General features: G+C 37.2%; 3 protein-coding genes across 3 annotated transcripts in view; 1 reads left to right on the top strand and 2 right to left on the bottom strand.

The window, feature by feature from the left end:
• The first annotated feature begins 5,847 nt into the window (after positions 1–5,847).
• LOC106136639 (proteasome subunit alpha type-1) lies at positions 5,848–15,823 on the top strand. The gene is made up of 6 exons (XM_013337257.2): positions 5,848–5,984; positions 6,312–6,562; positions 8,539–8,698; positions 9,695–9,904; positions 10,440–10,628; positions 15,023–15,823. The coding sequence occupies exons 1-6, from the start codon at positions 5,982–5,984 to the stop codon at positions 15,041–15,043; spliced, it is 834 nt and encodes a 277-aa protein (XP_013192711.1). The 5' UTR covers positions 5,848–5,981; the 3' UTR covers positions 15,044–15,823.
• Positions 11,594–14,087, bottom strand: LOC106136638 (alpha-N-acetylglucosaminidase). The gene has a single exon (XM_013337254.2). It carries the CDS (start codon positions 14,032–14,034, stop codon positions 11,659–11,661), a length of 2,376 nt encoding a protein of 791 aa, XP_013192708.2. The 5' UTR covers positions 14,035–14,087; the 3' UTR covers positions 11,594–11,658.
• Positions 15,824–16,748: 925 nt separating the features above from the next.
• LOC106136628 (ras association domain-containing protein 10) overlaps positions 16,749–27,320 on the bottom strand; it is an 86,922-nt gene continuing 76,350 nt past the window's right edge. The window contains exons 4-7 of the mRNA XM_060950261.1: positions 20,185–20,326; positions 19,112–19,236; positions 18,138–18,355; positions 16,749–17,853 (exon numbers count right to left, since the gene is read on the bottom strand). Coding sequence (XP_060806244.1) covers positions 17,073–17,853; positions 18,138–18,355; positions 19,112–19,236; positions 20,185–20,320 — 1,260 coding nt within the window. The 5' untranslated portion in view covers positions 20,321–20,326 and the 3' untranslated portion in view covers positions 16,749–17,072. The remainder of the gene's footprint in view (positions 17,854–18,137; positions 18,356–19,111; positions 19,237–20,184; positions 20,327–27,320) is intronic.

Genomic DNA, 27,320 nt, shown 5'->3' on the forward strand with positions numbered 1-27,320 from the left:
TTCCCCGCAAGGCATATAGACGTAACCGTATGTATGTATGTATGTATTTACTTTTTTTAATTTTCCTTGATCTTAAAGCTGAGAGACAAGTTGATTTTAAAATATTGGCTTTCCGTACATCACCACAGTAATATCTTTATATTAATAATTAAGTCTTATATTATAAGTACCTATTACTTATAAAAGGTACTTATAAGTACTAAGTATACCTATTTAGTTCAGTAGGTACATTTAATTAAATTATTATTATAGAAAAAAAGTTGTTGTGTTCTATTTTATATTTTTCGAACCATCCCTAGCGCCTATATTTTTTTATAGACAAATATAATAAATACTTCACCGCGTCTATCTATATTTTTCGTAAAAATACTCACACGGTGCCGTTTCCAGATACGCAATTATTTTTGACTGACATCGAGATGTTAGAATGAGATCAACGGAATTTTTTATTCCAATTTAACTGCTAGTTTCAATCATATTTTTAGTTAGTTACATACGATACATTTTATAGTTATATACGGGTACATCATGCACTGGCCGGGATTCGAACCCGGGACAACCGGTGTCGCAGGCAAGCTTGCTACCGCTGCGCTACAGAGACCGTCAACAAATTTCTTACTTATTAATTACTTAGTAGTTAATTAACAAAATAGTATTAGGCTTTTACGGCGTTCACTGGAAGAATCAATAACCATTATAAATCCTACCCTTTATCCTATTAATATTATAAATGCGAAAGTTTGTTAGTATGTCAGGATGTCAGTATGCATATTGTTTACTCTTTCACGCAAAAACTACTGAACCGATTACGGTGAAATTTGGTATGTAGGCAGCTGAAGACCCAGAATAACATATAGGCTACTTTTTTTTCCCGAAGTCCCCGCGGGAATGATTCACGCGGACGAAGTCACGGGCGCCCTCTAGTTTGTACATAATATTCGCCGACCTTGTGTCAAATAGTTGTAAATTCACTAAAATAGCTACAAAGCGTGTTATTATCGGATAGTTTTCAGCCATAAATTGAAGAAGAAGGCGCCAGGCGGCTGCCTTGTAGTAATGAGTATCAAATATCGTGTATAGATGATAATTCTTGGGCTATGGTATGGCTCAATTTTATTCTTAGTTAACTTGACCTTAAAGCATTTCATAGTCTGGTCGAAATAAAATATAAGTAGGTAGGTACTTACCTACAATTGATATATTTTTACAAGTTTTTACATCTACTCATCATCTTCATCTCTTCATGAAAACTCAGGTAATAACTTATTGCTCAGTAATTTCTTAGTGAGATTCAAATAAAGCCAAACAGCTGAACGTGGCCTATCAGTCTTTTCAAGACTGTTAGCTCTGTCTACCCCGCAAGGGATATAGACGTGATTATATATACATATGTATGTATGTATGTATCTTAAAGCCGTGTCGTTCCCGGAACCAATATTTAAAAAATAGGACCGCTCCATCTCTTTCCCATGGAATTCGTAAAAGGCGACTAAGGGATAGACTAACAAATTTGGGATTCCTCTTTAAGACGATGGGCTAGAAACCTGTTACTACGAGTATATAAATCTTAATTCTATCATTAAGCCAAACAGCTGAACGTGGCCTATCAGTCTTTTCAAGACTGTTGGCTCTGTCTTCCCCGCAAGGGATATCGACGTGATTATATGTTTGTATAGAGCGTTTTATCCTATCTAATCCGATCGAATATAGGTATTTACATTAACAGAGATCCTACAAATATTATAAATACGAGAGTTTCCGAGTAGGTATGTCAGGATGTCAGTGTGGATGTTTGTTACTCTTTCACGCAAAACCTTCTGAACCGATTATAATGATATTTGGTATGTGGGTAGCTGAAGGCTCAGAATCACATAGGCTACTTTTTATCCCAGAGTTCCCGCGGGATGATAGGGTTTCCATGTGGACGAAGTCGCGGGCGACTTCTAGTAAAAAATAAAGTGAAAACGCTATAGCTGAGAATGGCAAAAGAAAGATAACACAACATCGCATACATTTACGTTCCTGACACGATCTTGATTTGATTTCGTCAGAGATGTTTAACGTACCTACGATTTTATTACCTACTACAGATTTTCGAATGTAAGCATTTTCATTTCCAATGGATATCGTAAAAGGCGACCGAGGGTTAGGCTAATGAACTTGGGATTCTTCTGCTAGACGATTGACTAGCAACTCGTCACTATTTGAATATATCGTCGCTATCATTAAGCCATATAGCTGAACGTGCCTTTCAGTCTTTGCGATTTTATTGGCTCTGTCTACCCCGCAAGGTATATAGACGTATATGTATGTATATATGTTTACTTTTGTACCATGCGGGTCGGTGCTTTAGAATCACTTCATTTTCCATGTCGCAAAAGGCGACTAAAGGAATAGGCAGATTCATCTAGTGCAGCTTTAACCATATTCCAATATGGGTTCCATGCCAAAGTTTTGGAGATCAGACGGGAGTCGCTTCTTGCAAAAACCTTACTTATACATACATACATACATATGGTCACGTCTATATCCCTTGCGGGGAAGACAGAGCTTACAGTCTTGAAAAGAGTGAAAGGCCACATTCAGCTATTTGGCTTAATGATAGAATTGAGATTCAAATAGTGACAGGTTGCTAGCCCATCGCCTAAAAAGAATCCCAAGTTTGTAAGCCTATCCCTTAGTCGCCTTTTACGACATCCACGGGAAAGAGATGGAGTGGTCCTATTCTTTTTTGTATTGGTGCCGGAACCACACGGCATTACACACCTTACTTATCCAAACCAGAATGATGTTCTTAAGTCGCACCTCAAGCTCCTCTCCAGAGGTGAGGATGTAACCAGGATTACGGGCAGGAAAACAAAAACAAACAATAGTCTAGCTTTGAACTAACACAGAAATAAACTGCCAACAAACCCTTAGTAGGGTTTTGCAGCTAACAAAAAATTGATAGTAAAAGTAATCGGAACAGATCTTAAACCATTTTTTAAGATACTCTTAAAGTGTTTCTCTAAATGGACGTTTGTGATTAATGATATTGCTTTCTTCTTATAATCATTGTTTACATCAATCATCTAGTTAACTTGTTTTATCTCACGCACTTTAATATAGGAGTGTTATAAATTTGATGCGTCCTCTCGTGTGCATATTGTTTCATTTTTAATTTAACAATCTCCTGGCGTAGGTAAGTCTCAGTTGTGATTTCGCCTCTTTCGGAGTTGACTTTACCTATCTTGGAATAGACTGGTTAGTTTTTACGTAAAGCAATACGTAAATATGTACCTATTATTTATTTATCTTGCTCTGCTCCAACGCCAATCTCCTGTTTGGTTTCCTTCCACCCAAAGGTTGACTGGAAGAGATTGCTTTAGCGATAAGTCCGCCTTTGTAGATACCATCTATTTCTGCTTTGTGCTGTTTTTTTATGTATTACTCTTATGGTGCAATAAAGAGTTTTATCTATTTATCTATCTATTGTACGTCCATAAGAACAGCTCACGGCGATGATCACTAATATGTAACAACCTTCGCAACCTGTGCGGCACAATAAATATGTATATTTGATTTGATTTGACTAATCCATACATACATACATATAGTCACGTCTATAACCCTTACGGGGTAGACAGAGCCAATAGTCCCGAAAAGACTGAATGGCCACGTTCAGCTGCTCGGCTTAATGATGGAATTGAGATCCAAATAGTGACAGGTTGCTAGCCCATCCCCTAAAAAAAGAATCACAAGTATGTAAGCCTATCCCTTAGTCGTCTTTTACGACATCCATGGGAAAGAAATGGAGTGGTCCTATTCTTTTTTGTATTGGTGCTAGGAACCACACGGCACCATTAACTAATCCATCTAACCCCATATCGGATTATGGTCCCACATACAGCTTACTGAATCAGGTTTCCTCACGATGCTTTCACTGACCGTTAGAACATTAGATAGTAATAAAACTAATGTAAGAACCACAGAAAGTTAAAACGTAACTCAGAAAAAAAATCTGGTAAATTTGAATTTGAAACTGTGCGTCACGATTTTTTAATCCCCTTATCTGTTCGACCAGCAACACAACAAACAAAAGGGTTGACTGTTCTTAAATGTAGATATCTGGCAGCTTTTTTATTCGTTTGACTAGAGAGGTTCTCTTTGTAGAACCTAAATACTGTGTAGCGATAGATTCAAAGCTTACTTAATTGAAGGTGAAGCGCAGTCAGAGTAAGAGAAGAGGGAAATGGATCTAAGATAATGTGAAAGATTTGAATTAATATTTAAGCGTATAGCAACAAACGGGCAAAAAAACAATAAGCTTGACTCTTGTCAAACTGTCATTTTTTAAATTTTCTTGTCCGCTGAATTTATGGCGGGACGAAGGAGTTCTGCGTATGAGTTTTTATACCTAAAGTTGTCCATTTGTTACTAACTTATAATTTTATTTATTCACATTAATGTTATTTACAACTATTTAAATGTGATCCCATTAACTGTATAACTTAGATATGAAGGTACTTACTTATAATCACGTCACTTTCCTGTAAAGAAGGCTGAGACTACATCTTTTAACTTCCCACAAACCATGCTAACAGAAAATATTTACTCTACATTCAAATTTATTCTTTGGACAAGTATATAATCCGATTTTATGTACCTAGTATCTAACTAACGTATTAAAGCAAGACCCTATTCAACAGAATGTCACATCTGACTTGCATTGTTGAACGCAGCTATTGTGTGTTCTGACTTTCTCAATCCTGAGAAATGGACTCCGAAGACTGCGCAGCATGTTAAATAGCACGTGGCTTATGTAACCTTATGTTAAAATTATAAATAAATAAATATATATATATATGGGACAAATTACACTGATTGAGTTAGCCTCGAAGTACTTTTGAAACTTGTGTTACGAGATACTAACTCAACGATACTATATTTTATAATAAATACTTATATTTAGATAAACATCCAAGACCCAGGGCAATCAGAAAAAGTTATTTTCTCATCATGCCCTGGCCGGGATTCGAACCCGGGACCTCCGGTGACACAGACAAGCGTACTACCGCTGCGCCACAGAGGCCGTAAATTATTACATTCATGTAGTATGAGGAAAAATAATTAATGGAAAGAGAGGAAGAGGTGACAATAATAAAATATTTTGATTGACAATTAAAGCAAAAAGTAAACAACAAACCAGCAAGTAAAAATTTACGATGAATAGAGGAAACTCCATTTAACTCCACCGACAAGAGTTAGCTCTTAAATTTATAAAGAAGATAGATAAGTAGGACTAAGTAAGCAGGAACATAAGCTTTACAAATTTTCTCCTGCGGCTTTATAGGTACGGGCTGTATAGGTAAAAAGTTTGCAAAATTTCATTAATGTTCAGTTCACTGGTTTTCACGCGCAAGACGAATAAACAAACAGTCAAACACACTTTCATAATTGTAATATTTATTAGTATGGATAGTCATTTTCCAAGTAGACAAATCGCAATTTATTAGTTTTGTTACATTTTACTTAATTATTGTTTTGCCGAACAAAAACAACTTAAGTTCTGTCTTATTAATATTAATAAATTTATAAAAAAATCCTAGTAAGTTATGGAGATTAGATTAGCATGTAGATAAAAAATCATATATAATAAAGAAAGTTTGCGTGGTCGAATCTTACTGTAATGATATGATTTGCTTTACACTTTCGAAAATGATACTATAAAGTACATAGTCATTAGGAAATTTGGGAATGGCTGCTTTTTGCGTTTTTATATTTCTCAACAAATCAGTAGAAAACATTATCAAAAAAAAATCTCCTTAGCCTGTCACTGTCAACATCAAATATAGTCCACTGTCAAAAGAGCAACGAATTGAATTTGACATTTGAAAACTCATCCGTCATCGTTCGTTGTTGGTTCTTGTTTGGTCTATTTTGCGTTGAGTAGTTTTTACAATTTAGTTACAAAAGTAACTCTTACTTTATCCTATATCAAAATGGTAAGTACCAAAATATAATTTTATTTATAACATATTGCTTTGGAAGCGGCAAAAACAGAGTAATATTACAAAATTGCATTGTCATCACCGGACGGTGCTAACTAACGTTTCTTCGAATCATAAGTGAAAAAACCAAGAATCTTATTACTTTTGATGCTTCCGTATCTCATAACATATATTATTATTATATATTTCAAAGAACATCAGAATTAATCTTTAAAAATTCACAAGTTGTTCTTAACCTAACCTATAAATGTGTAAATAATTGACTCTTCTTAAGATTGTTAAAAAACAAATTTTAAAACTGCAATTTAAAAAAAATTACAGTTCCGTAACCAGTACGACAGTGACGTCACAGTATGGAGTCCTCAAGGGCGTCTCCACCAAGTAGAATATGCTATGGAAGCGGTGAAGTTGGGCTCAGCCACTGTAGGGCTCAAGAACAAGCAGTTTGCGGTCCTCATAGCTCTGAAGAGGGCCGTGAGCGAGCTGTCTGCCTATCAGAAGAAGATCATACCTATTGATGATCATATTGGAATTTCTATTTCGGGTTTGACAGCTGATGCTCGAATGTTGAGGTAATATAGGAACAAATTTTTCTTGATTTTTTCTTTTCTTCTTCAACAGTGTTTTTTCCTTGACATAAGTAATTCTGGCATGATTGTTTTATTGTTTAAGATAAGATGTTATAATGAAAATTAGGTTACAAGATTATTTTGTCGCAGTAAAAATAAATTCTAACTTCATATAGGAATTATTAAGACAAAAAGAACAAAAATTCAATCCCATTTTGTTGTAAACGACAGTAAATTAAATATTAAAGGTAACAAAAATATAGCTACATTAAAATTAAATTAACAGTAAAGGAAAGAAAGAAGTATGCATAGAACGTGGCAAGTGGAAAGTCTCTGTCTGCCCCTCTAGGAAAAAGACGTGATTATATAGGGTGATTGCGCTGGTTTTCGTCCAATTAGCGGAGTTGCTAGCTTTCAGACGTAAAAATAATATGATAAAGTATCCTAATTAAAATAGCTCATATTTGTTTATATACCTCATATAGTCTATTTTTGATAAAAATTAAGAAACTTTTAATTATAACTACATTGTTTTTTATATAAATAATTAAATGATAAATGGCAGATTTCACTAGTTTTCGTCCAAAAAATTTGGTTTTCGCCCTGGTGTGATCTAGTTTCCGTCCAGTATGTAAAAAAGAGTAAAAGTGCAATGTTATATAAAAACTGTCTTTATAATCTTTTATTTAATCAACAAAAATATTTATTCTTCAGCAGTAGATTTACTGCTTTTTTATTTCCCCGAATCCATCTATAACAATTAATTTCAAAGTTTAGTACCTACTAGAAAAACCTGTACGAATTAACAAGAAAATGTGTTAGAAGTAGATTCCACACTATTATGGACGAAAACTAATACAAAAAAAATTGCTGTTTAGTTTTCGTCCATGCCATTTAAACATTTTTTTAAACAAGCAATACTGAGAAATTATTGGACGTTAACTAAATATCTTGTCAAATAGCCAATAAAGTTCATATCTAAAGAAAACACATATTTTTTTATAGGTCTGAAAAAGTAAAATGAACATTCCAAATATTTAGCTTGCTGTTTTAGTTTCCGTCCACGTGGACGGATACCAAATAATTGGTAAAATTGGCATGTCAGTATTCGTCCGCAAACTTTTACTAAGATTACTACAAAAACATTGTAAAATAACCTTAACATAATGTTAGTTATACTCTTAAATATCCTTACATGCCAAAATATTACCCAATCTATGTGAAATAGTCATAAAACCCACCACTGAGTGTTCCTGCGCCAGCTATTTTTTTTGTATCAGCAATGACGTCTACGAAACACGAACACATGCTGGCCACTGAGTTTAATTTTTTCGAAGTTTTCACTTGACAAATTGGATTTTGTGGTTGTTAGAACTGTTGCTTAAGTATGAAGGATCGTGACAAGTTGCAACATGCGTGCATAGGTGTGTTTATATTCTTTTTATATGCGTTTAAAAGTGAAATGGACGAAAAGTAGAACTGGACGCCAAACCAGCGCAATTACCCTATATGCAATATGAGTATGTATGTAAAAACAATAACATATGAACCTACCTTTAGATTTTATTCTTCTATAATTAGCAATACCAACATCATTTCATACTACTGTTATGTCCCATTCATGTATTATTAAAGTAAAGAAGGAAACTCTAGGTAGCACTTGTTGTATAATGACTAAAAAATAGAATCTTTATTTGCTTTTGATAAGGATTTACAAATGGTGTAAGCTGTCTTATTTCTATTACATCCTCACCAAACTTAACTTTATTTTTAGCAAAGTAGGCAAGTACCTTTATTACAATGCCAATACATATCAACTTTTCGTTTTGCTGAACCAATTTTGATGCGGTTTCAAGAAAAAGTGTAGTCTTGAACTTAGTAGAAGATTTTAGAACCTAACTGACTTAAAAACAGGAGGATATAGATTGGAGGCGGTTCTCTTTTTACAAAAGTTAAATAAATCTATTCCTCTTTTTCAGTCGTTTCATGCGTACGGAATGCCTGAATCACCTGTACGCTCACGATGCCCCGATGCCAGTTGGGAGATTGATTGGTCTTGTTGGAAACAAGATGCAAATTTGCACGCAAAGATATGATAAACGTCCACTCGGAGTAGGCCTCTTGGTAGCTGGCTACGATGTAAGTAATTTAAGAAGTATGTAATTATTTTTAAAATGTATGTATGCGACATCTCTACGCCATAAATCACAACAAACCAATCGGGCGTTATCATCGGCCTATAAAAGCTAAATCGCGCATGCAAAGATTTTATGGACTGAAGCATATATACCTACAACCTGCGACAAATCATCGTCGGAGCGGTTCCCCAGGCATAACACCTAGCCTGGCGGAAGATCTTCCTTTTATGGTGGTTGAGCCTGAATCATCGCTCCCGCTGCATGTACACAAGCCAATGCCTTTCATTATATTTTCCTGTTGTGGGCCTACTGGAAGGAATTCCTTGTACAAAGTTTCACCTTAGTTTTAGTACATTGTGGTTGAATTTTTTCTTGATTTTTTTATATAAATTAAAAAACAAAATTAATCCTGGAATAGTTTTAGCCATGATCCACTATGGGTTAGGGTAGGTTACGGATGTAGCTTGTAAAAACCAGGCTTACTCGATCGTGGATCATGTTCAAAAAGGCGCACCAGGCATCTCACCAGATGGATGAGGATGTAACCTGAATTCATGCTAGTAGTTTAATATATCTACTAACTGTTCCGGAAAACTTTGTTTTGCCATATTAATAAAGTAATTTCTATTTTAAAAAAATGTGAAGGGTGGACAACCCTTATCACTAAGGTGCATGAAAAATAGATGTCGGCCGATTCTCAGACCTACTCAATATGCTCACAAAATTTCATGAGAATCGGTCAGGCCCTTTCCGACGAGTACAGGAACGAACATTGTGACACGAGAATCACTACATAGTATAAAACAAAGTTGCTATTTTAGTCTGTTTGTCTGTATGCTTAAATCTATAAAATTACGCAACGGATTTTGATGCGGTTTTTTGTAACAGGTAGAGTGATTCAAGAGGAAGGTTTTTATGTATAATTTTTTCCGAATTTTGCACCCGTGCGAAGCCGGGGCGGGTCGCTAGTTTTATATATGTATGTTTTTTATTTCAGGATCAAGGCCCCCACATTTACCAGACGTGTCCATCAGCCAACTACTTCGACTGCCGTGCCATGGCCATCGGGGCTCGTTCGCAGTCAGCCCGTACTTACTTGGAGAAACACCTCAATACGTTCTTGGACTGCGATCTGAATGATTTGGTCGCTCATGGACTGAGAGCCTTGAGGGATACCCTGCCGAATGAAGTTGATCTTAATACTAAGGTAAGTTGTATTTATATGTTTGGTTAAATTAATTTTTGTATAGTAGATTTTTCTAAGTAGCCAGGGAGAAAAAAAGTAAGTAATGTTACTATTATTCTATCTATTATTGAGCCAAATAGCTGAACGTGGCCCTTCGGTCTTTAAGACTGTTGGCTCTGTCTACCCCGCAAGGGATATAGACGTGACCATATGTTTGAATATAATTTTACTGCTAAAGTCTAACAATAAATAGAAAATTGTATTTTTGTTGTTTCAAAAACACCCTGAAATCATCGTGAGTAAATCTGCACATTGAGATGTAGGTAGTCTGCAAAAGATCTAGCAGAGATTAGGACTTTTCAAAGGTTGTGCGGAGGTTGGGTGGGAGTCGCTTCGCGTAACAACCTGACTAACCCAATCCTGGATAACGGCCAAAGACGCACCCGGGTTCAGCCCCAAAAAATTTAATTTGAAACCTGGTTGACGCCAGCAGAGCGAAGGAGTAATTATAATAAACTCTCTATAATAAACTTATTTTAAAAAAAATATTCCACAGAACGTATCGATCGCTATTGTCGGTCCCAAAACGCCCCTCCGCATATGCGAGGAGACGGAGCTGGCCCGGTTCCTGACGCTGGTGGAGGGGGAGGAGCGGCGTGGCGGGACAGCGAGCGCTACCGGGGACGCGGGGCCCATAGACAAGGACCCCCCGGGGGACGACCAGGACAGAGATCCGCAGGTGGCGGTGAGTAGATACTTTGTATGGTCTCCTTAGTGATTGTTAGGACTGGTAGTGCGAGGAGACGGAACTGGCCCGGTTCCTGACGCTGGTGGAGGGGGAGGAGCGGCGCGGCGGGGCAGCGAGCGCTACCGGGGACGCGGGGCCCATAGACAAGGACACCCCGGGGGACGACCAGGACAGAGATCCGCAGGTGGCGGTGAGTAGATACTTTGTATGGTCTCCTTAGTGATTGTTAGGACTGGTAATGCAAGGAGACGGAGCTGGCCCGGTTCCTGACGCTGGTGGAGGGGGAGGAGCGGCGCGGCGGGGCCCTTAGACAAGGACACCCCGGGGGACGACCAGGACAGAGATCCGCAGGTGGCGGTGAGTAGATACTTTGTATGGTCTTCTTAGAGTTTGTTAGGACTGGTAATGCGAGGAGACGGAGCTGGCCCGGTTCCTGACGCTGGTGGAGGGGGAGGAGCGGCGCGGCGGGGCAGCGAGCGCCACCGGGGATGCGGGGCCCATAGACAAGGACACCCCGGGGGACGACCAGGACAGAGATCCGCAGGTGGCGGTGAGTACTTTATATGGTCTTTTAAGTGATTGTAAGGACTGGTAGTGTTTTTAGGACGTTGCTTGTCTTTGGTATTGGAAACTCGTGGTGTTCAAAGTTTCCAGGATTGGGTCTTCTTTTTTTGGAATTTTAAGTAAAAGTGAATTTTAGCACCAATGTTTGTATCGTAATAGTGCTTCACGAGAAAATACCAATTTGAGCTAGTTCTTAAGTTTAGAGTTTACATAAAAGATGAAAAATAAAAATGGTAGGTATAAAGAAATGTAATTTTATTGACAATGGCGTACCGTCTTCTGTAAGAAGGAATTCAAAGCAAATAATCGTGTGAAGTACAATATAAAAGTCCGAGAAATCAGTCTTTAAAATTTCTTCTTTTAAACGCTTTGTGGGTATTCTGAAAGAAACATCATACTATCAATTGTATACTTTATTTAAAACGATATATATTGGCCTACCTATAAAATATTTGCAACAACACTAATTAGGCGTAGTAGATGTCAATAATATGATTTCCGGTCTTTTTTCTACTTCACTGGAGCGTAGATTAGTCCCGAAAATCTTCACTTTTAATACACTCGACGTTTTCTCTGTAATAAGACTTATTGGTAGATCACTTAAATTCGGCATTATGGCCCATTTTTTATAAAGTGTTTGCGCTAAATTGCGAGAATCATAGGATTTTCGATATCTTGGGATTTCTGTGTAAAGAAATCGTTGTTCTACTGTTGATCTAATTAAATTCTGAACGCCTCTCTGATCGAAAACTTTATTTTTCAATTTGGCATCCACAGCTGCATTCAGAAAAGCCTGCCACCTTGGAATGTAGTAATATCTGAATAATTCCTCCCACTGCTTACACGCGTAATCTGTGATCTCTCCGTTGGGACCCCATAAAGTTATTTGACTTCTAGCGTTCAACTCGTACATATACGCTTCTAACTCATTACCACCGAACTCCCTAGCTTTTTGAAACCAATTCGTCCCAGTAAAGTCAGCATTCGCATGTAGTATCGCGGCTATATCGTTCATTGCATCTAAGAATTGATCTATCGATGCCTTGAACACATAGTCATTGGAATTTTTGTCAATCAACAATTTCATATATAACTGTTCAGCTCTATATTGTAACGCTTGACGCGTTATATCAACCACGTCGTGTTCGAATCCTGGACCCGAACAGTCCGCAAAAGCGAATTCCCTGAAGGCGTTAAATAAGTCTTTACTTGAATACCACGCCCAAGGGCGAATGCTGAAACTTGGTGTGCGCGTTATCACGTACTTCCCCCTAATTTTGTTCAAACCATTGAAGTTATAAACGCTTTTCACGAGGTACTTCCAGCCGACAGTTGTCTGGTTACACCCGTATCGTCTCTCGGCGTATTCTCCTACCCAGTTGTTAAGATCTGCTGGCCCTTTACGCCAAGCCGACTCCAGCATAAGATCGTAAACCACATAGTTCTGATTAATGCCCTCTGGAGTCAAACCAATCCCTATCATCGTGCTATTGGTACGATTCCTCGCGTCATACACCACCGTGTTTATTGTGTTCACACTTCCAAACATACCCAGTGTACCTCCGAAGTTGTGCAACATGCACCAAATGAACGGCTGCCCAAAATACATTTCGTAAAGATCATACTGCGGCCATTGTTCCGACTGCAAATCTAGAATCAGCATTCGGCCGTTGGGCACAGCAGTTAAAAACGACTGCACTCTATTTTTTGGCCATAATAGTGAATCGTGTACAAACATCCAGTTTTGAAGTAGCCACACCGCGTTCTCATCAGTACGTGTCATTGTGGAGAAAATTGCCCTAGCCGTGCTCTCAACCAAAGCCGTAGACCAGATACTAGTTTTCAGTCCTATCTCATTAAAGGGATCGGCTGTATAAATATGACTGCCTTCGGATAATGAAGTTACTTCTTTTAGGAACATCGTGCCAATAGTTTTGAACAATGGATCACTCGGTTCTAAGAACAGTCCACAGCAATAGTCCTCTTCGAAATCATTCCATCGGCTGACATCATAGAACGTTACGTTCGGGTATATCCTAGCGAATGCTGTTGGCACGTGTCCCGCAAAAGACGGCAGCACAGGCACGATGCCAAGGTTCCTCATCAGATCAACGGTGGACGCTTGATTCACTCGCTGCATATTATGCCATGTCTCATATAAAGGTCCGCCCCAACCGCGCATATTGCCCATTCTGAGCCACGATAGAAATGCGGGCCCAGTAAAATGCTCGTCGATTTCTTCCCGAGTCATGCCGACTCGTTCGTATATTCTTTTCCAAGCTGATTCTTGAGCGACCGGAGCCAATGCCAGGTTGATGCCGTTGAAGGCCATCCATAGAACGTGCATTTTCCAATCGGCAGGTTTCCACCAGAGAAAACTGTAAGACGCGGTGCACACGTTCTGATAATATCTGAACCTGTCGTTAGCAACAACAGTCTCCTCCGCTTCCGGCAATGGATCAGGACACGCAATCCTTTGTACCTGCCAACCAATATGACTTTTACAGTACTTCTTCATATAATAGTGGTAGCCCCATAACGCCGCGATGCCTGTGCTTGCGCGAATTTTCAACACATTCCCCGACGATTTGATCACAAAAGAGTCTTTGTTGTCTTTAAACAAATCACGATCGACTTCTAACACAAAATTCTCTAATTGGCTTGCCTGCCACACATTATTCTCTTTGTATTGTAAAAAGAACCCTTTGAGTAATTCATTGGCGGTTTTTTCTTGGATGAAAGTTGAAGTTTTGGTTTGTAACTTTGTCGGGTCTAAATATTGTAGATTTAGGCCCGATACGTATAAAATACAGTTGAATATCAAGACTGAGAGTAACATTGTAACTTCTTTCGATTATTTCTCGACACTGATCGCGCCTGTGAATGGCTACGATGTCATTGTTGATTTAGTAATCACATAATGGCTCGACCGTTGACCGCTAAAGATGAGATAGTAACACGATATGTTTGTTTGTTCGAGTTTGAGTGAAATGTAGTAATGTACAGTCATTCGTAATTAATGATAAGGTCTACTTGCGTTAGTTGGTGGCTGGTTATTATCTCGAAGAAATTGTTTCTTCGAGATTATTTAAAAGTTTATTTAAAAAAAATACAATTGTAACAATAATAACAAAAAAAATTCACAAGAAGTTATTATTAGGACAAACAAAGAGATAATTATAAAACATTAAGGCAAAGGTTGTGAAACCATGATCCATATTTGGGTTAGGTTCCAATGCATACACATACATACGTATAATCACGTCTATATCCCCTGCGGGGTAGACAGTGCCAACAGTCTTGAAAAGACTAATAGGCCACGTTCAGCTGTTTGGCTTAGTGATAGAATTGAGATTCATATAGTGACAGGTTGCTAGCTCATCGCCTAAAAGAAGAATCCCAAGTTTATAAGCCTATGTCCTATGCGAAGATGGTTGAAATCGCTTCGTATAGAAATCCGACAAACAAAGAGATTTTATTATTACACTAGCTGTGCCTGCAACTTCGTCCGCGTGGAATAGTCATTTTGGGCATCATTGAATCTCAAGGATGAATAATTTTCCCCGTTTTTTTCATATTTTCCATTATTTCTTCGCTCCTAATAGTTCCAGCGTGATGTTATGTAGCCTAAAGCCTTCCTCTGTAAATAGTCTATTCAACGCAAAATAATTTTTCAATTCGAACCAGTAGTTCCTGTGATTAGCGCGTTCAATCAAACAAACAAACAAACTCTTCAGCTTTATAATATTAGTATAGTTTCTCTACTTATATACTTCTTTATGTATGAATTGGCATTTTTTTTTATATTTTTATTTGTACAATTACAGGTTGCCATGGAGACCGAGTAAGCTTCGAAGCTCCGTCTGAAGAAGACGCCGAAGCTCCACAATTCAACTTTACAAGGATTTCCCTTTGGTGGACGGAGCTGACGCGCGTATCGCCTTCCCTTTCCAACCTGTTCAAAGATCCGCCGTGGCCAGTGTCTGTCTCTCTCTTCACAATTTAACTTTGTTTTTGCTTAGCGCCATACTATAATTATAATTTGACCAACTTATATTAATGTTTATCATGAATTTTGAAACAGTATTATGATTCGTTTCTGCAGTAAAAATAAGTATAAAATTTTAATTTCTTTTTTACAATATACCGTTAATACTAATTGTAATTCTTAATTACGGCGAAATTTCATTGAAATACAATTATTATTACTTTTATAAGTTACATCGATGCGCCTGCGCAGAAGGCAAATTTTTGCATGGCGCTTAAATATTTGAGTGGTAGAGCCTATCAGAGCGCCTATTTTCTTCCGCAACCTGAACTGTCCGCTTCATGAGCGAGATATCAGGAGACATTTTGTTTTGGATTTTAAGTTTAATGTCCCTATAAGTATTGAGTTTTCATTGGGGTGGTTTGTGCCGTCTACTATTGCCAATGCGATTTATAAAAGTGATAGTAAATAAGTTCTGCACCTAATTATAACAAAAATGTAATGTATATCTATTTTTTTTTTATTTTGCTGTGAGTAGCAGTAACAGTCACTGGCCACGGCGATCAAAATATAATGTTTTCAATAATTTTAATGATTTTTGTCCTTATTTCTATATAAAATAAAACACACTTTAAATATCTCAATATATTTTATTTCTTACATCTAATTATATATTGCATGTTTTCAATTAGATTTGTTTTTGGGTAACTTTAAGGCCGGATTAGGACCTTTACATATGACTGTAGATTTTAATATAACCTGATATGAGTAAAAGAATTTGGGACCTTATGATAGTTTCAAACGTACTTTATATCCCCGTGGGATTCGGCGACGGTATATTTATGCGAAGCTCTCTCTAACCCGCGCTCTGCCTAACCCGTAAGTGATAAAGACGTGATTAATTGTAAATCACTTGTATAATTTTGCTGCTGATAAAAGAAAGTATCTTATAAAAATATAAATATAAATTTAGAATAAAGCAAGGTCGAAAGCCCATCGCCTCAAAGAAGAATCCCATGTTTAAATAACCCTTTCTCGTGACTCTTGAAAATACATTGTAATTTGTACGTCGGAACAGATATACGTTCAGGATATCTTAGTCTGTAATGGAAGCTGTTATAAATTTGACTAGCCTAACTAAACATATTGTGATTGGTGGTTCTCTTATGTTTTTGGCATTGTAATCGAATATTTATATATTTACATCTTTATTATCATATTACGGTATTTGTCAAATAAAAAAATTTTTACCGGTATATTTCCTTTTTCAGTTAGCTCTTGGTATCGAGTTTCAGAGGATTAATGACATTTGTTCCTTTTTTTTATTTTATATAGGTTATATTTAATAAAAAAATATATATGTATATATATTTATTAGCTTTCTATTATAGGTAGTTCTTGTCTAATCAAAACGGTTACTCACATTTGAAAATATGAAAGGCAGTATGTGTCCAAATGTTAGAATATGTTTGTTTTCTTTTTTCAAACAATTTGGTCTAAATCGGAGAAAGCCAAAAAAGAAAATTCTTAGAAAATCTTTTAATGTTTACAAATACCACAATATGCAATTTTAATACGTGCTTAAAATAAAAATATTATACTTAAATATATCTTAGCACCAAGATTATTGTCTTAGTTACATTATTTACATTACTAAAGTTACGTATATTAATAACATTGAACATGTTTTGGGGCGTTTTGGAATCGGATTGGTCGGTTTCCACCAGTTTTTAAAGTAGATAAAAAGAACAGATATAAAATACAAAATGTGTACAAGCCTTTCTTAATAGTTTAACAATTTAATGTATTTTTAGTACTGATACTTCTTGACCTAATCAATTGGTAATTTGTCAAAAAATCTTTGGAACAAATCGGAGTTTCATCGTATGTCATACGAGAGTGTCTAATGCATAACCAACGCCGTAAATCTGGTTTGCTTGTTCTAAAACAGGTACATAGCTATCTTGCAACAGAATCGGCTGGCGACTTGACGTTTCGTTCAGTTGCCGCTCCAAAACCTCATTCTGCAATTCCTCCTCTTCCAACTCTAACGTCAACTCATCAAGTAACTTTAGTCTGATCTCTATCTCCTTATCCGCTCTTTCTAATTCCATCGCGTTATTTTGCATCTCTTTCGTCGTGGATGCTATTTCTTCTTCTATCTTATCAATCAACATGGCTGCTTGAGTAACATTCTCGCAACTATTAGCTTTATTCTCGTCCATGTATCGCTTCACTTTCGCCGTCAACCGTACGACTAATTCCTCTTCCCGGTGCAGTCTTTTGTTTATAATCGCCATCTTCTCTAACAGTTCGATTTCTTCTCGTATCCGTGTCAATTCGTCAGCTGATGCATCCGAATCTGTATCGTTACTAGTTTGCATCAGTCTTTCAGAGTTTACTTGGCAGATATCTGTGAGTTCTTTAGTGAAATAGTGTTCTCTCATTAAATGTCGTTCTCTTCTGGATTTGTGTTTGGTGTGTCTTCTCGGTGGGGTCCCACTGCCTACTCCTACGCCGCTGTCACTGTTCCCAGCTTGGCTGTCGTTAACTTCACTACATCTTCCAAGGTCTCTAAGATAGGATTCCAATAGATAGTTCGTGCCGTGTTTCTCCATTCGATTCTTGTGTGTTTGGTCTTCTAGATGGTCGATAAGCTTCTCTTGTTCTCTGTAAAATGAATTATTTAGGTGATTATTCAAATCGTTTACAAAATTAAGCAAAATGAATGTCAGTTGCACATATTTGATAGACTTATGAACATAAAATATACAATGATGACAATGTATTTCAGAGTATTCATTCGAGATTTTAATTTTGACTTTGATGATAATTTCTGTTCTCATCTTAATACAATATTTGACATTGCGTGTTCCCCAAACAATTAATATCCATTTGTTAGAATATTTAAGTAACATTCAGCTTTTGTGCATTCAGTTTTGTTATCAACTTACCGTAACTTATCCAGCTGTTGATGTATGGTCTTGCTCTGGTGCTGTATCACTGACACCAGCCTTGCAGCTGGATCTTCGCTCTTGGCTCTCGGAGGGGGAGTAGAAGTCCTGAGTCCTCGTCTACGTCGTCTTCTGGCTCCTGTACGGCTGCCTGAGTCGCTGTCTCTACCTGAGTCTTCTTCTCCACCGCTGGACACTCGACGGAGTGACAGTCGAACCTGCAATTCAAACGTTTTTAGGTGTTCATTTCATTTGCGTTCTTCATTCTTGATATATCGTGATTTTTTAGAAATTCAACGTCAAAATTAAAAGGTACACAAAAAGCTTTTGCTACGCAGCTCCTGTGAGAATTTTCAGAGAAAACACCCAAGTTACTCCTGAAGTTTTTGTTTGCCTGTGTACCGCATTTAATCAAAATAGGCCCAGTAGGTTTTGACTTTATTCTTTACAAAGTTTGTAATGTAAAACTTGTGTATTGCCTGTTACCCACGATGAAAGATAGGCTTTTTCACATAAAAGTATCACCTCACTTCAGTTAAATCTCCGAATGTAAATTGACGTCCGATGAAAATTCTGCAGCGTAGTTTGTTCCGCCGCTTTTTCTACACATGCGCTTTGGAAGCGGTAGTACTTATTATTAGATTTAAGCGATATGACGTCAATAAGTGACACCTTGTATCGAATTTTGAAAATAACATACATACATACATATGATCACGTCTTTATCCCTTACGGGATAGACAGAGCCTACAGTCTTGAAAAGACTGATAGGCCACGCTGGTTGCTAGCCCATCGCCTAAAAGAAGAATCCCAAGTTTATAAGCCTATCCCTTAGTCGCCTTTTACGACATCCATGGGAACGAGATGGAATGGTCCTATTCTTTTTTTATTGGTGCCGGGAACCACACGGCATAATATTGAAAATAAATCTATTCTATTCCATTGTAATGGTTTTAAACCAGTACATAGCTCACCTCATGCCTGGCATCGCCCCAAGCGGCCAGAACGTTCAAGACGGGCACATCTGGAGGCAGGGGCCGTTCAACTCCACGCCACCTTTCTGCCAACACCCATTCGCCGTTGTCACTAAGTCCTCCAGCTGTAAGATTAGAATCAGATATACATTCATATTGTCAAGTCTATATCCCTTGCGGGGTAGGCAGAGCCAGTCTTTAAAGTACTGAAAGGCCACGTTTAGTTATACGGCTTCATGATGGAATTGAGATTCAAATAGTGACAGGTTGCTAGCCCATCGCCTAAAAAAGAATCCCAAGTTTGTAAGCCTATTCCTTAGTCGCCTTTTAAGACGTACCTACATGTGTAAGATATGGAGTTGTTCTATTCTAAAGTGCGGGAAATCACACGGCACTAACTACTACTGCTACCAAATGAGATTATTGTAAACGATATTTATTCTACTCTTTTGTTTAGTTTCCTTCCACCCAAAGGTTGACTGGAAGAGATAGATTGCTTTAGCATATAACGAATCATAAGTTTGAATATTGCGTACAAATTAAATTTTTAAGACGGTCAATTTATTTAGTCCCTTTAGGATCGCAACAAATTGGACCATTGATAAGTACATGTGATGACTTTCTATCTCTGATAATAATGATTCTAATGACCTCAATTTCTAAAATATTGACTCTGTTGAAGTTATAGGTCTTCTTCCTGACTTTAGTCCCAGTTAATCGTGACCACTGGAGAATGGGAGCCCTAGACACCGCTTTTGAACATAGATCCTGTATTGTGTTGTAGCGGGAGCGATGATTCGGCTCGACCGCCACCGAAGGGAAGATCTTCCCCCAGGATAGGTGTTATGCCTGGGGAGCCGCGGCTCCGACGATGTTGTGTCGGAGGTTGTATATATAGCTCCAATCCGTGAAAACTTTGCTTGCGTGATTTAGGTATTTCGCTGTTTTTGATTGATTGCGTCGCGTAATTTAATTTTTTATTGTTGTGACTTGTGGCGCCACAGTGTGAGTCAGGTTTTTACTCGAGCTAGGTATCTAGTTATTTGCCAAGTCTTAGAACTAGCATCACGTACCTTCTGGGGCATCCTGTAATGCCCTGACGATGTCTGCGCAGGTAGTGTGAGGCCTGACTCCTCTCACCCAGAGTTTCTGCCCCCTCGCGAGCACCCCCACTTCTTCATCACTGTAATCTGATGAGGAAGCCTCCATTGTCACCTGAGGAAGAAAAGAAAAATATAACAGATCAGTTATTGTTGACAATGTGTTAAATCCGACCGTAACAAATTTAATTTGGAGGTTAATTTTTAATCGAAATCTACGTATGAACCAACCGGACAATATTTGACATAAAGAAAACATAGGTATAGTATATTAAACGACCTAGCTTCGGGAGGAGCCCGGGGTCCACATTTGACCACAACTCAGCAGCGGACAACACAGATGATTAAGTACCAACATGAAGCGACTTCCATCAGACTTCCGTGACCATGCTAACCTAGGGATCATTTACCTATACACAACATTGTATACTAATAAAAAACAACCATAAAATCATAATAGACTTATAAAAGCTGGTCATTATTATCCATGGAAGTCAAAAGTAGTTACATTGCATAAGTTTGCACAAATTTCGGGGCCGGCCGCGCCTGGCACTGGGAGGGGCGTTATTACCGGTCTGCGCCGCTATTTTCCGGTAATAACCGCCCTTAACCGGTTTTATGTACTTGCAATATTGCATTTGCATTACGAAGTACAATGTAGGAAGTTGGTTGGTATTCTTTACTAGGTTTTAAAGAGTATTCTGCGTCAAAATTTTGCTTCAAAAATTTCCTATTAGGAATTATAAACTATCTAAATTACATTTTAAATACATAAATAACGTTAGGTACTTTTCAATCTAATGGTTTTAGTATCTACATGATGAAAAAGCCTCAGCATTTTTTTTAAATGGCTTTAGGCTTTCTTATAGAACTGATGAATGTACCGAGTGATCAGTTTAAAACTCAGTTCACATAAACAGTTTAAAATCCCAGAAAATCGGCATAGGATTGGGGACAATGACTAAAAGTGAACCCAAATTTCTCTCGATAGTTTCGTCCACAACACCTTGGCTCTGTCACCTTTTAAAATATATTTGATGACTTGAATTTAATCAATAACAAGGTGCAGGTTTTTCCCCTTACCATCGCCCAAGGAAATCACACCTCAAAGGTCATGCGTGACCGGCCCCAAATCTAACCCCACATATAAACGGCCCGTAATAAAATGATAAAACCAGGACCAACAATAAACTAGGAAAAACATTAACATAGCCAGTGGTAATTTGAGTGGGTGCGTGACTTGCTACCATTAGGTGCTTCCGACACCCCTTTTAGACCACCCTCGCCCCCCCTTGACGCCAAAGCATGACATTTGGGTAGGGACGCCGCCATTCTACCTTCGTGTAATATGTAAATATTGTGAAAATCTGTGTATATTTAGCCGATGTTAGAGTGAGACTTAATGGTATAATGTTTTTATACGTTTATAATGTACCTACAGTGGGGCACATAAAAAGTCGTCTGTGGTCTCGAGGTAGGTATGCTTTTGGTTTAGCCCAATGTACAGAATGAACCGTTTTACGTGACAACCTAAAAAGAGTGATTGACTGACTAACTAAGTGTTATAGCTACTTGGGTAGTTTGGAAAGCTTTGCTGCGCAGTGTCAGTAATTGTCTCTAAACTACTGATAGTCAATAAGTACCTATTTATTCGACCAATCTTCATAACAATTGACACACACATGTTGAAATGACAATGGGTTCCTTTCATCTCGCAAAAATCTGTTCCTGTGGGATTTGACTTAAAAGACAATGTACGCGAGTGGAGCTGGGGAAAAAAGGTAGTACATACATACATATAATCACGTCTATATCCCTTGCGGGGTAGACAGAGCCAATATTCTTGTAGACTAATAGGTCACGTTCAAATAGTGACAGGTTGCTAGCCCATCTCCTAAAAGAAGAATCCCAAGTTTATAAGCCTACCCCTTAGTCGCCTTTTACGACATCCATGGGAGAGAGATGGAGTGGCCCTTTTTTTTCTATTAGTGCCGGGAACCACACGGCACAAAAAAGGTAGTATTCCTACAAAAGGTAGAATCTAGTTCCATGTAATCGTCTCCCCGAAGGCTCGGGGCGCCGCTGACGCAAACTACGCAAAGCGAAGTCTTAAAGACTTCTAATGAGCAGTCTTTCCGTCTGTATACATGTTTGTAATTTAACACACTTAAAAAATAACGAGTGTATAGAAGGATAAAACTGAATTTACCTAAATTACGCCTACATAGCCAAATAGCTGGACGTGGCCATTCAGTCTTTTCAAGACTGTTGGCTCTGTCTACCCCGCAAAGGATATAGACGTGACCATTTGTATGAATGTATGTAGGTACGCCTACATTTCGTTTGGTCTAGGCCTAACGCGACTTCATTGTGCTATGAGAATATAGTGAGTAAAAGGGTCACATAAATCCATACGAAATTTATGAAGAGATAAGGGCGCACGTGAAACTTGATTAAAATGCGTGATACCCATGCAGGGAAAAAGGTTCCAATCCTACCTTGACCATGTACCAATGACTCTTAACTTACTTGAATTCATAACTTTGTGCGCGATGTGTGTATACCTAATTATGATCCAGTTATATGGGTTAGGTTTCTCTGCAAAGGTTGCGGAGGTCAGACGGGAGTCGCTTCGTGTACCTGATCATTGTAATCTATTTTTAGAAATTTATTATTGATTGATAGATTTGCAATTTTATTAAATGGAAAATTGGCGTTCGTAGATTTCTTAGGTAGAGTAGCACAAAATAAAGACGTCCTGCCATAGGTCAGGTCAAGAGTACCCGAAACCGACGAGCTTTCATGATGATACCTATGAATGTGGATGAAGCGAAAGATGTATGCAGGGGTCGTGGCAAGTGGAAGGATGTATCTGCCTACCCCTCCGGGAAAGAGCAGGTGATTATATGTTCCTATGTATGATATGTTTTTCTCTCTTTAATTTATACTAATTTTGAACGGTATTTATGTAAATTATCTCAATTGAACATGTATTTAACAGCTCTAAAGATGAAACGTTGCCAACGAGATGATAGTAGATTCCGGCCATACTTGACGGGTATATTATTGACTTTTGCCTCAAATTATTACTTTTTGAATGACGTTACACGGGAAAATAATACCTTTATTACCCGACATCTTTAATTTGGAAGCCGCTACGGCCTGTTTCCAGCAAAATAGTAAAGAGTAATGTACTTAAAATTTAACATGCATTTTGCTTAGAAGTTAGTACTTCAAAATTAATGTTTTTTTTTTTATTAAGGGCATGTGTTGTCTTGTGCTTAGTTTATTAGCAACTTCGTGTGAACTAAATTTCATCATTAAATCAACCGCTGAACACGGTCTTTCAGTCTTTTCGAGACTGCCGGCATTTTCCTCCCCGGAAGGGAAAAAGACGTGATAATATGAATATTGTTAGCATAACTAGGCAATCTAGTTCAATCGTGTTTTGACTTTGACTGTCCCGTTACTAATTTCTTGATTTTTATAAGTGTTTTCGTTTGGTTTTTCATTTGGTCTTGTCAACCAAAAATCAACAGATCCAGTTTCATTCACGTGAAGTTAAAATACCAAGTTCAGTAATAAATTAAAGTTCCTATTATATAAGAGGAACCTCTGTTAAAATTATTATTGCTTTTTTGTAAATCAATCAAAGAAAAATACAGCTAATGGTGTGATTTAGTCGTGCAGTGATAATTCCGTACCTATGATAAAAAAGGAGGTAAATAACAAAACCATAATTTTCATTTCAAATTTGTTTTATTACCTACGTGATACACGAAAAGCTGCCATTTTCAATGTTAGTAACTTTCATTCATATTTGGCACAGTCGATAAAATTACTTCATAAGCTATCGACATAGGTACATCACTATTCGCGGCCAATGCAAATTATCGGTAGCCCTAGCGAACCGCGTAATAACAGGAGCTTTGCTTGCCGAGAGCACGCAAGGACGAACCAAATTATACGATACACATAGCCGCCTGGAACGTACAACTACTATAAACGAACATATGTGGTCGACATCCCAACCTAATGAGTACTTCACGTTTCGTCAAATCTTATACGAATTAGTGAAACGAAGGCAAAAAGCTAAGGGATTTTCAAGGAAAGAGTAAAAAGGCACTACTTGATCTTGTATGCATTACCTAAGACTGTATCTTGCCAACTTTTAAATTATTTAAATAAGTTCGTGCTAAATCCTCCGTCACTATGCGTCGAGAAATGAGAGTCGTTTTCAGATGTTGCAGCTATCGTTGTTCTAATTTCACTTGGGAAAAATACTGGAGAAGAATTTGTGTATTAAAAATAGTAATTTCCAGCCTATTACCTTTTTCAGTTCTTTCTGAAGAAATAACATTATCTACAAAATGATAATCACATGGGATAGGTGTAAAAGTCAGAATAAATTATTAATTCGGAAGTTTAATTATGTGACTCTTAAGAAAATGCCTTAATTTAAAACCACTAACGCCTTGTAAAATTGTGTTCCTCACTCATCACAGCCGTGTGTTAATATTAAAAAAAATATCGAAAAATAAATAACAAGTCATGTAAACAAAGAATATTGTTGCTTTTTATCTCAAAAGCGAGACGCCTGCGCATCCGCCTATTATCGGCAACCAGTATTTGATGCTTTGTTTTTCCACCTGGAGTGTACCTGCCTACTGGTTTACAACGGAATTAAAAACGAATTTCGCATAAATAACTTATTTTAAAATGCACCTCGGGCTTGGCTCGCGTTGGAGGTAAAATTATAGATTTGGTTTAAACAATTTTGTTTTGAGCGGAACATAAATAAAATCACACTTCTTCCCCGGAGGATAGGCAGAAACAACATATTTCCACTTACCACCACGGAGTAAATCCTGCAAAGATGTCCCCGATTTGGTCAATATTTTGACCTAATCAGAATGGATGTTATCAAAGTCGAATAAGACATAATGAAAACTTAATTTTAATTAGGAAAAAAAAACTGTGACAGCTATTTCTTTTCCCGCGCAGATTAAAATAACTTACGTTGACATTAGCCGAAATGTTTTTTTTTACAGATGGTAAAAGTCACAAATTGAAAAGGCTATGGAGAAATATATCACAATCATTTTGTTCATGCTACATGTTTAACACAATAAAGTCGACTCTTAGAATATGACAAATCTCTTTAAAAGAAATACGATTACAAAGTTAGGGAAGTGAAAAGTAGATAACGATAAAAAGTGTCGATGTAAGTAGGTAGCTGTACTTTTTTCACGCGGTACCGCAAACAATGATGGGAACACATCATACGATGATAAGGGATAATGACGGGATAATGTCGCGTTTAACTGTTTTGGTAGTTTGAGAAACATTGTGTTAATATGTTGAACGATTTGTGACTTCCTGGATAAGATTAAGCCATTTTTAATTTATGTATTTATCATCAGTAAAATTTTAAGATCACCGAGTTCAGATTAAAAGAATGTTGATGACAAAATACCGCTATAAAACTAACTTATCTATACTTTAATGCCTAAAATCCAAGCAGGGATAATATTTCAAACACAAATTTCAAATTGTAAGCTTTTAAACAACTTCTAAGAAGGCCCAATTATGTTAGTTTGGCGCGTGCCGTTGTGTTAGTATAATTTTAAAAATGTTTTTCTAAGAACTCCGGACTATTAGCATGCAGGAGGCATTATGTTGTTTTTTTATGTAGTTCAGTGTTTCCAGGAATCCTTTTACGCAACTGCCTCAAAAGGAGAGTTATGCGTAATGCTTCCAGATTTCATAAACTCTAGTTCGCCTTAACCGATTTGGATAATTAACGCGTGGAAATCTAGGAACTTTCTTAGGTATAAAGAAGGAAGATTGAAGCCAATAGCAATGCAATTACATTTTTGACATAACTCTGGTTAAAAAAAATATCAAAAGAACTAATCTTCTTAAACAAAAAATGTTATTATTAAAACTTAAAAAGAAACTTTTTTAATAAAAAAAAAAGAAAATAGTATAATTTCTTCTATTTTTATTACCATCATTAATAAAATTATCAAAAGACGATACCTCACATTAAAATTCGTAATAACAAACTCAACTCATCATTACAAAAATCTCCGAACTCAATAATAACCAAAGAAATCGTTATTCAATGCCAAGCTTCTAATTAATTACAAGATCACAACTATTCAATGTTGAACAATGAAATGATAGGTCTTGTAATACCTTCTTGTAATTCTTGTAATCAGCCGGAAGGTCTCGCTTTGAACAATATTAACAGTAAATCAGGCAACAATACCACAAAACAGAGAGATAACTGTCCTCTAAACGTTTTGGTGCAAGTTATAAGAATATAGCGATTTTTTTTTCTCAATTTTCTTTTGTGTATGTTTGACGATGATGGAATAATTTGTTGGGTGTCTGTAGTAATGTTTTAAGCATTTTGTTCACCTGTTGTAGTATTATGGCTCAATAAAATTTTAAATACTTACATTAAATATTTGTTTGTTAGTGCCATGTGGTTTCTAACACTAAAAATAGAATCACTCCATCTCTTTCCCATGGATGTCTTAAAAGGCCACTAAGGGATAGGTTTACAAATTTGAGATTCTTCTTGTAGAGGATGGGCTAACACTATTTGAATCTCAATTCCATTATAAAGCCATTAATTCTGTATCCGGCTTTTCGGTCTTTTCAAGACTGTTGACTCTGTCTACCACACAAGGGATATAGACTTAAATATATATATATCGCTGTACTATATGAGTGCTTCTAAAAAGATTGTAATGTACGTTTGTCTGCAATTTTCTCGCGTTTCGCTGAACCGATTTTGTGAGGTTTTCAGCAAAGGTTTTTTACACTTATGAAATGGTTTAAGAAATTTAACGTAGTTCAAAAATAGAGGGTATTATTTAAAGTAATAATTTAAATTATTTTATACAAACGCTACCGCTTATGACAAACACCAAACCTAATGAGCCGAGTATAATCCATTTCTTACACAATGCGACTGGAAGCTTATATCCATACGCTACATAATTTATGGAGTCCCACGACTTATAGCAAGACTGAACATACAGCGTGAGTATTGTATTTTTCACATCATGTCTGCAGAAGGTATATTAGACGTACCT

This window comes from Amyelois transitella, chromosome 21, assembly GCF_032362555.1.
Source record: "Amyelois transitella isolate CPQ chromosome 21, ilAmyTran1.1, whole genome shotgun sequence".
Taxonomy (NCBI): Eukaryota; Metazoa; Arthropoda; class Insecta; order Lepidoptera; family Pyralidae; genus Amyelois; species Amyelois transitella.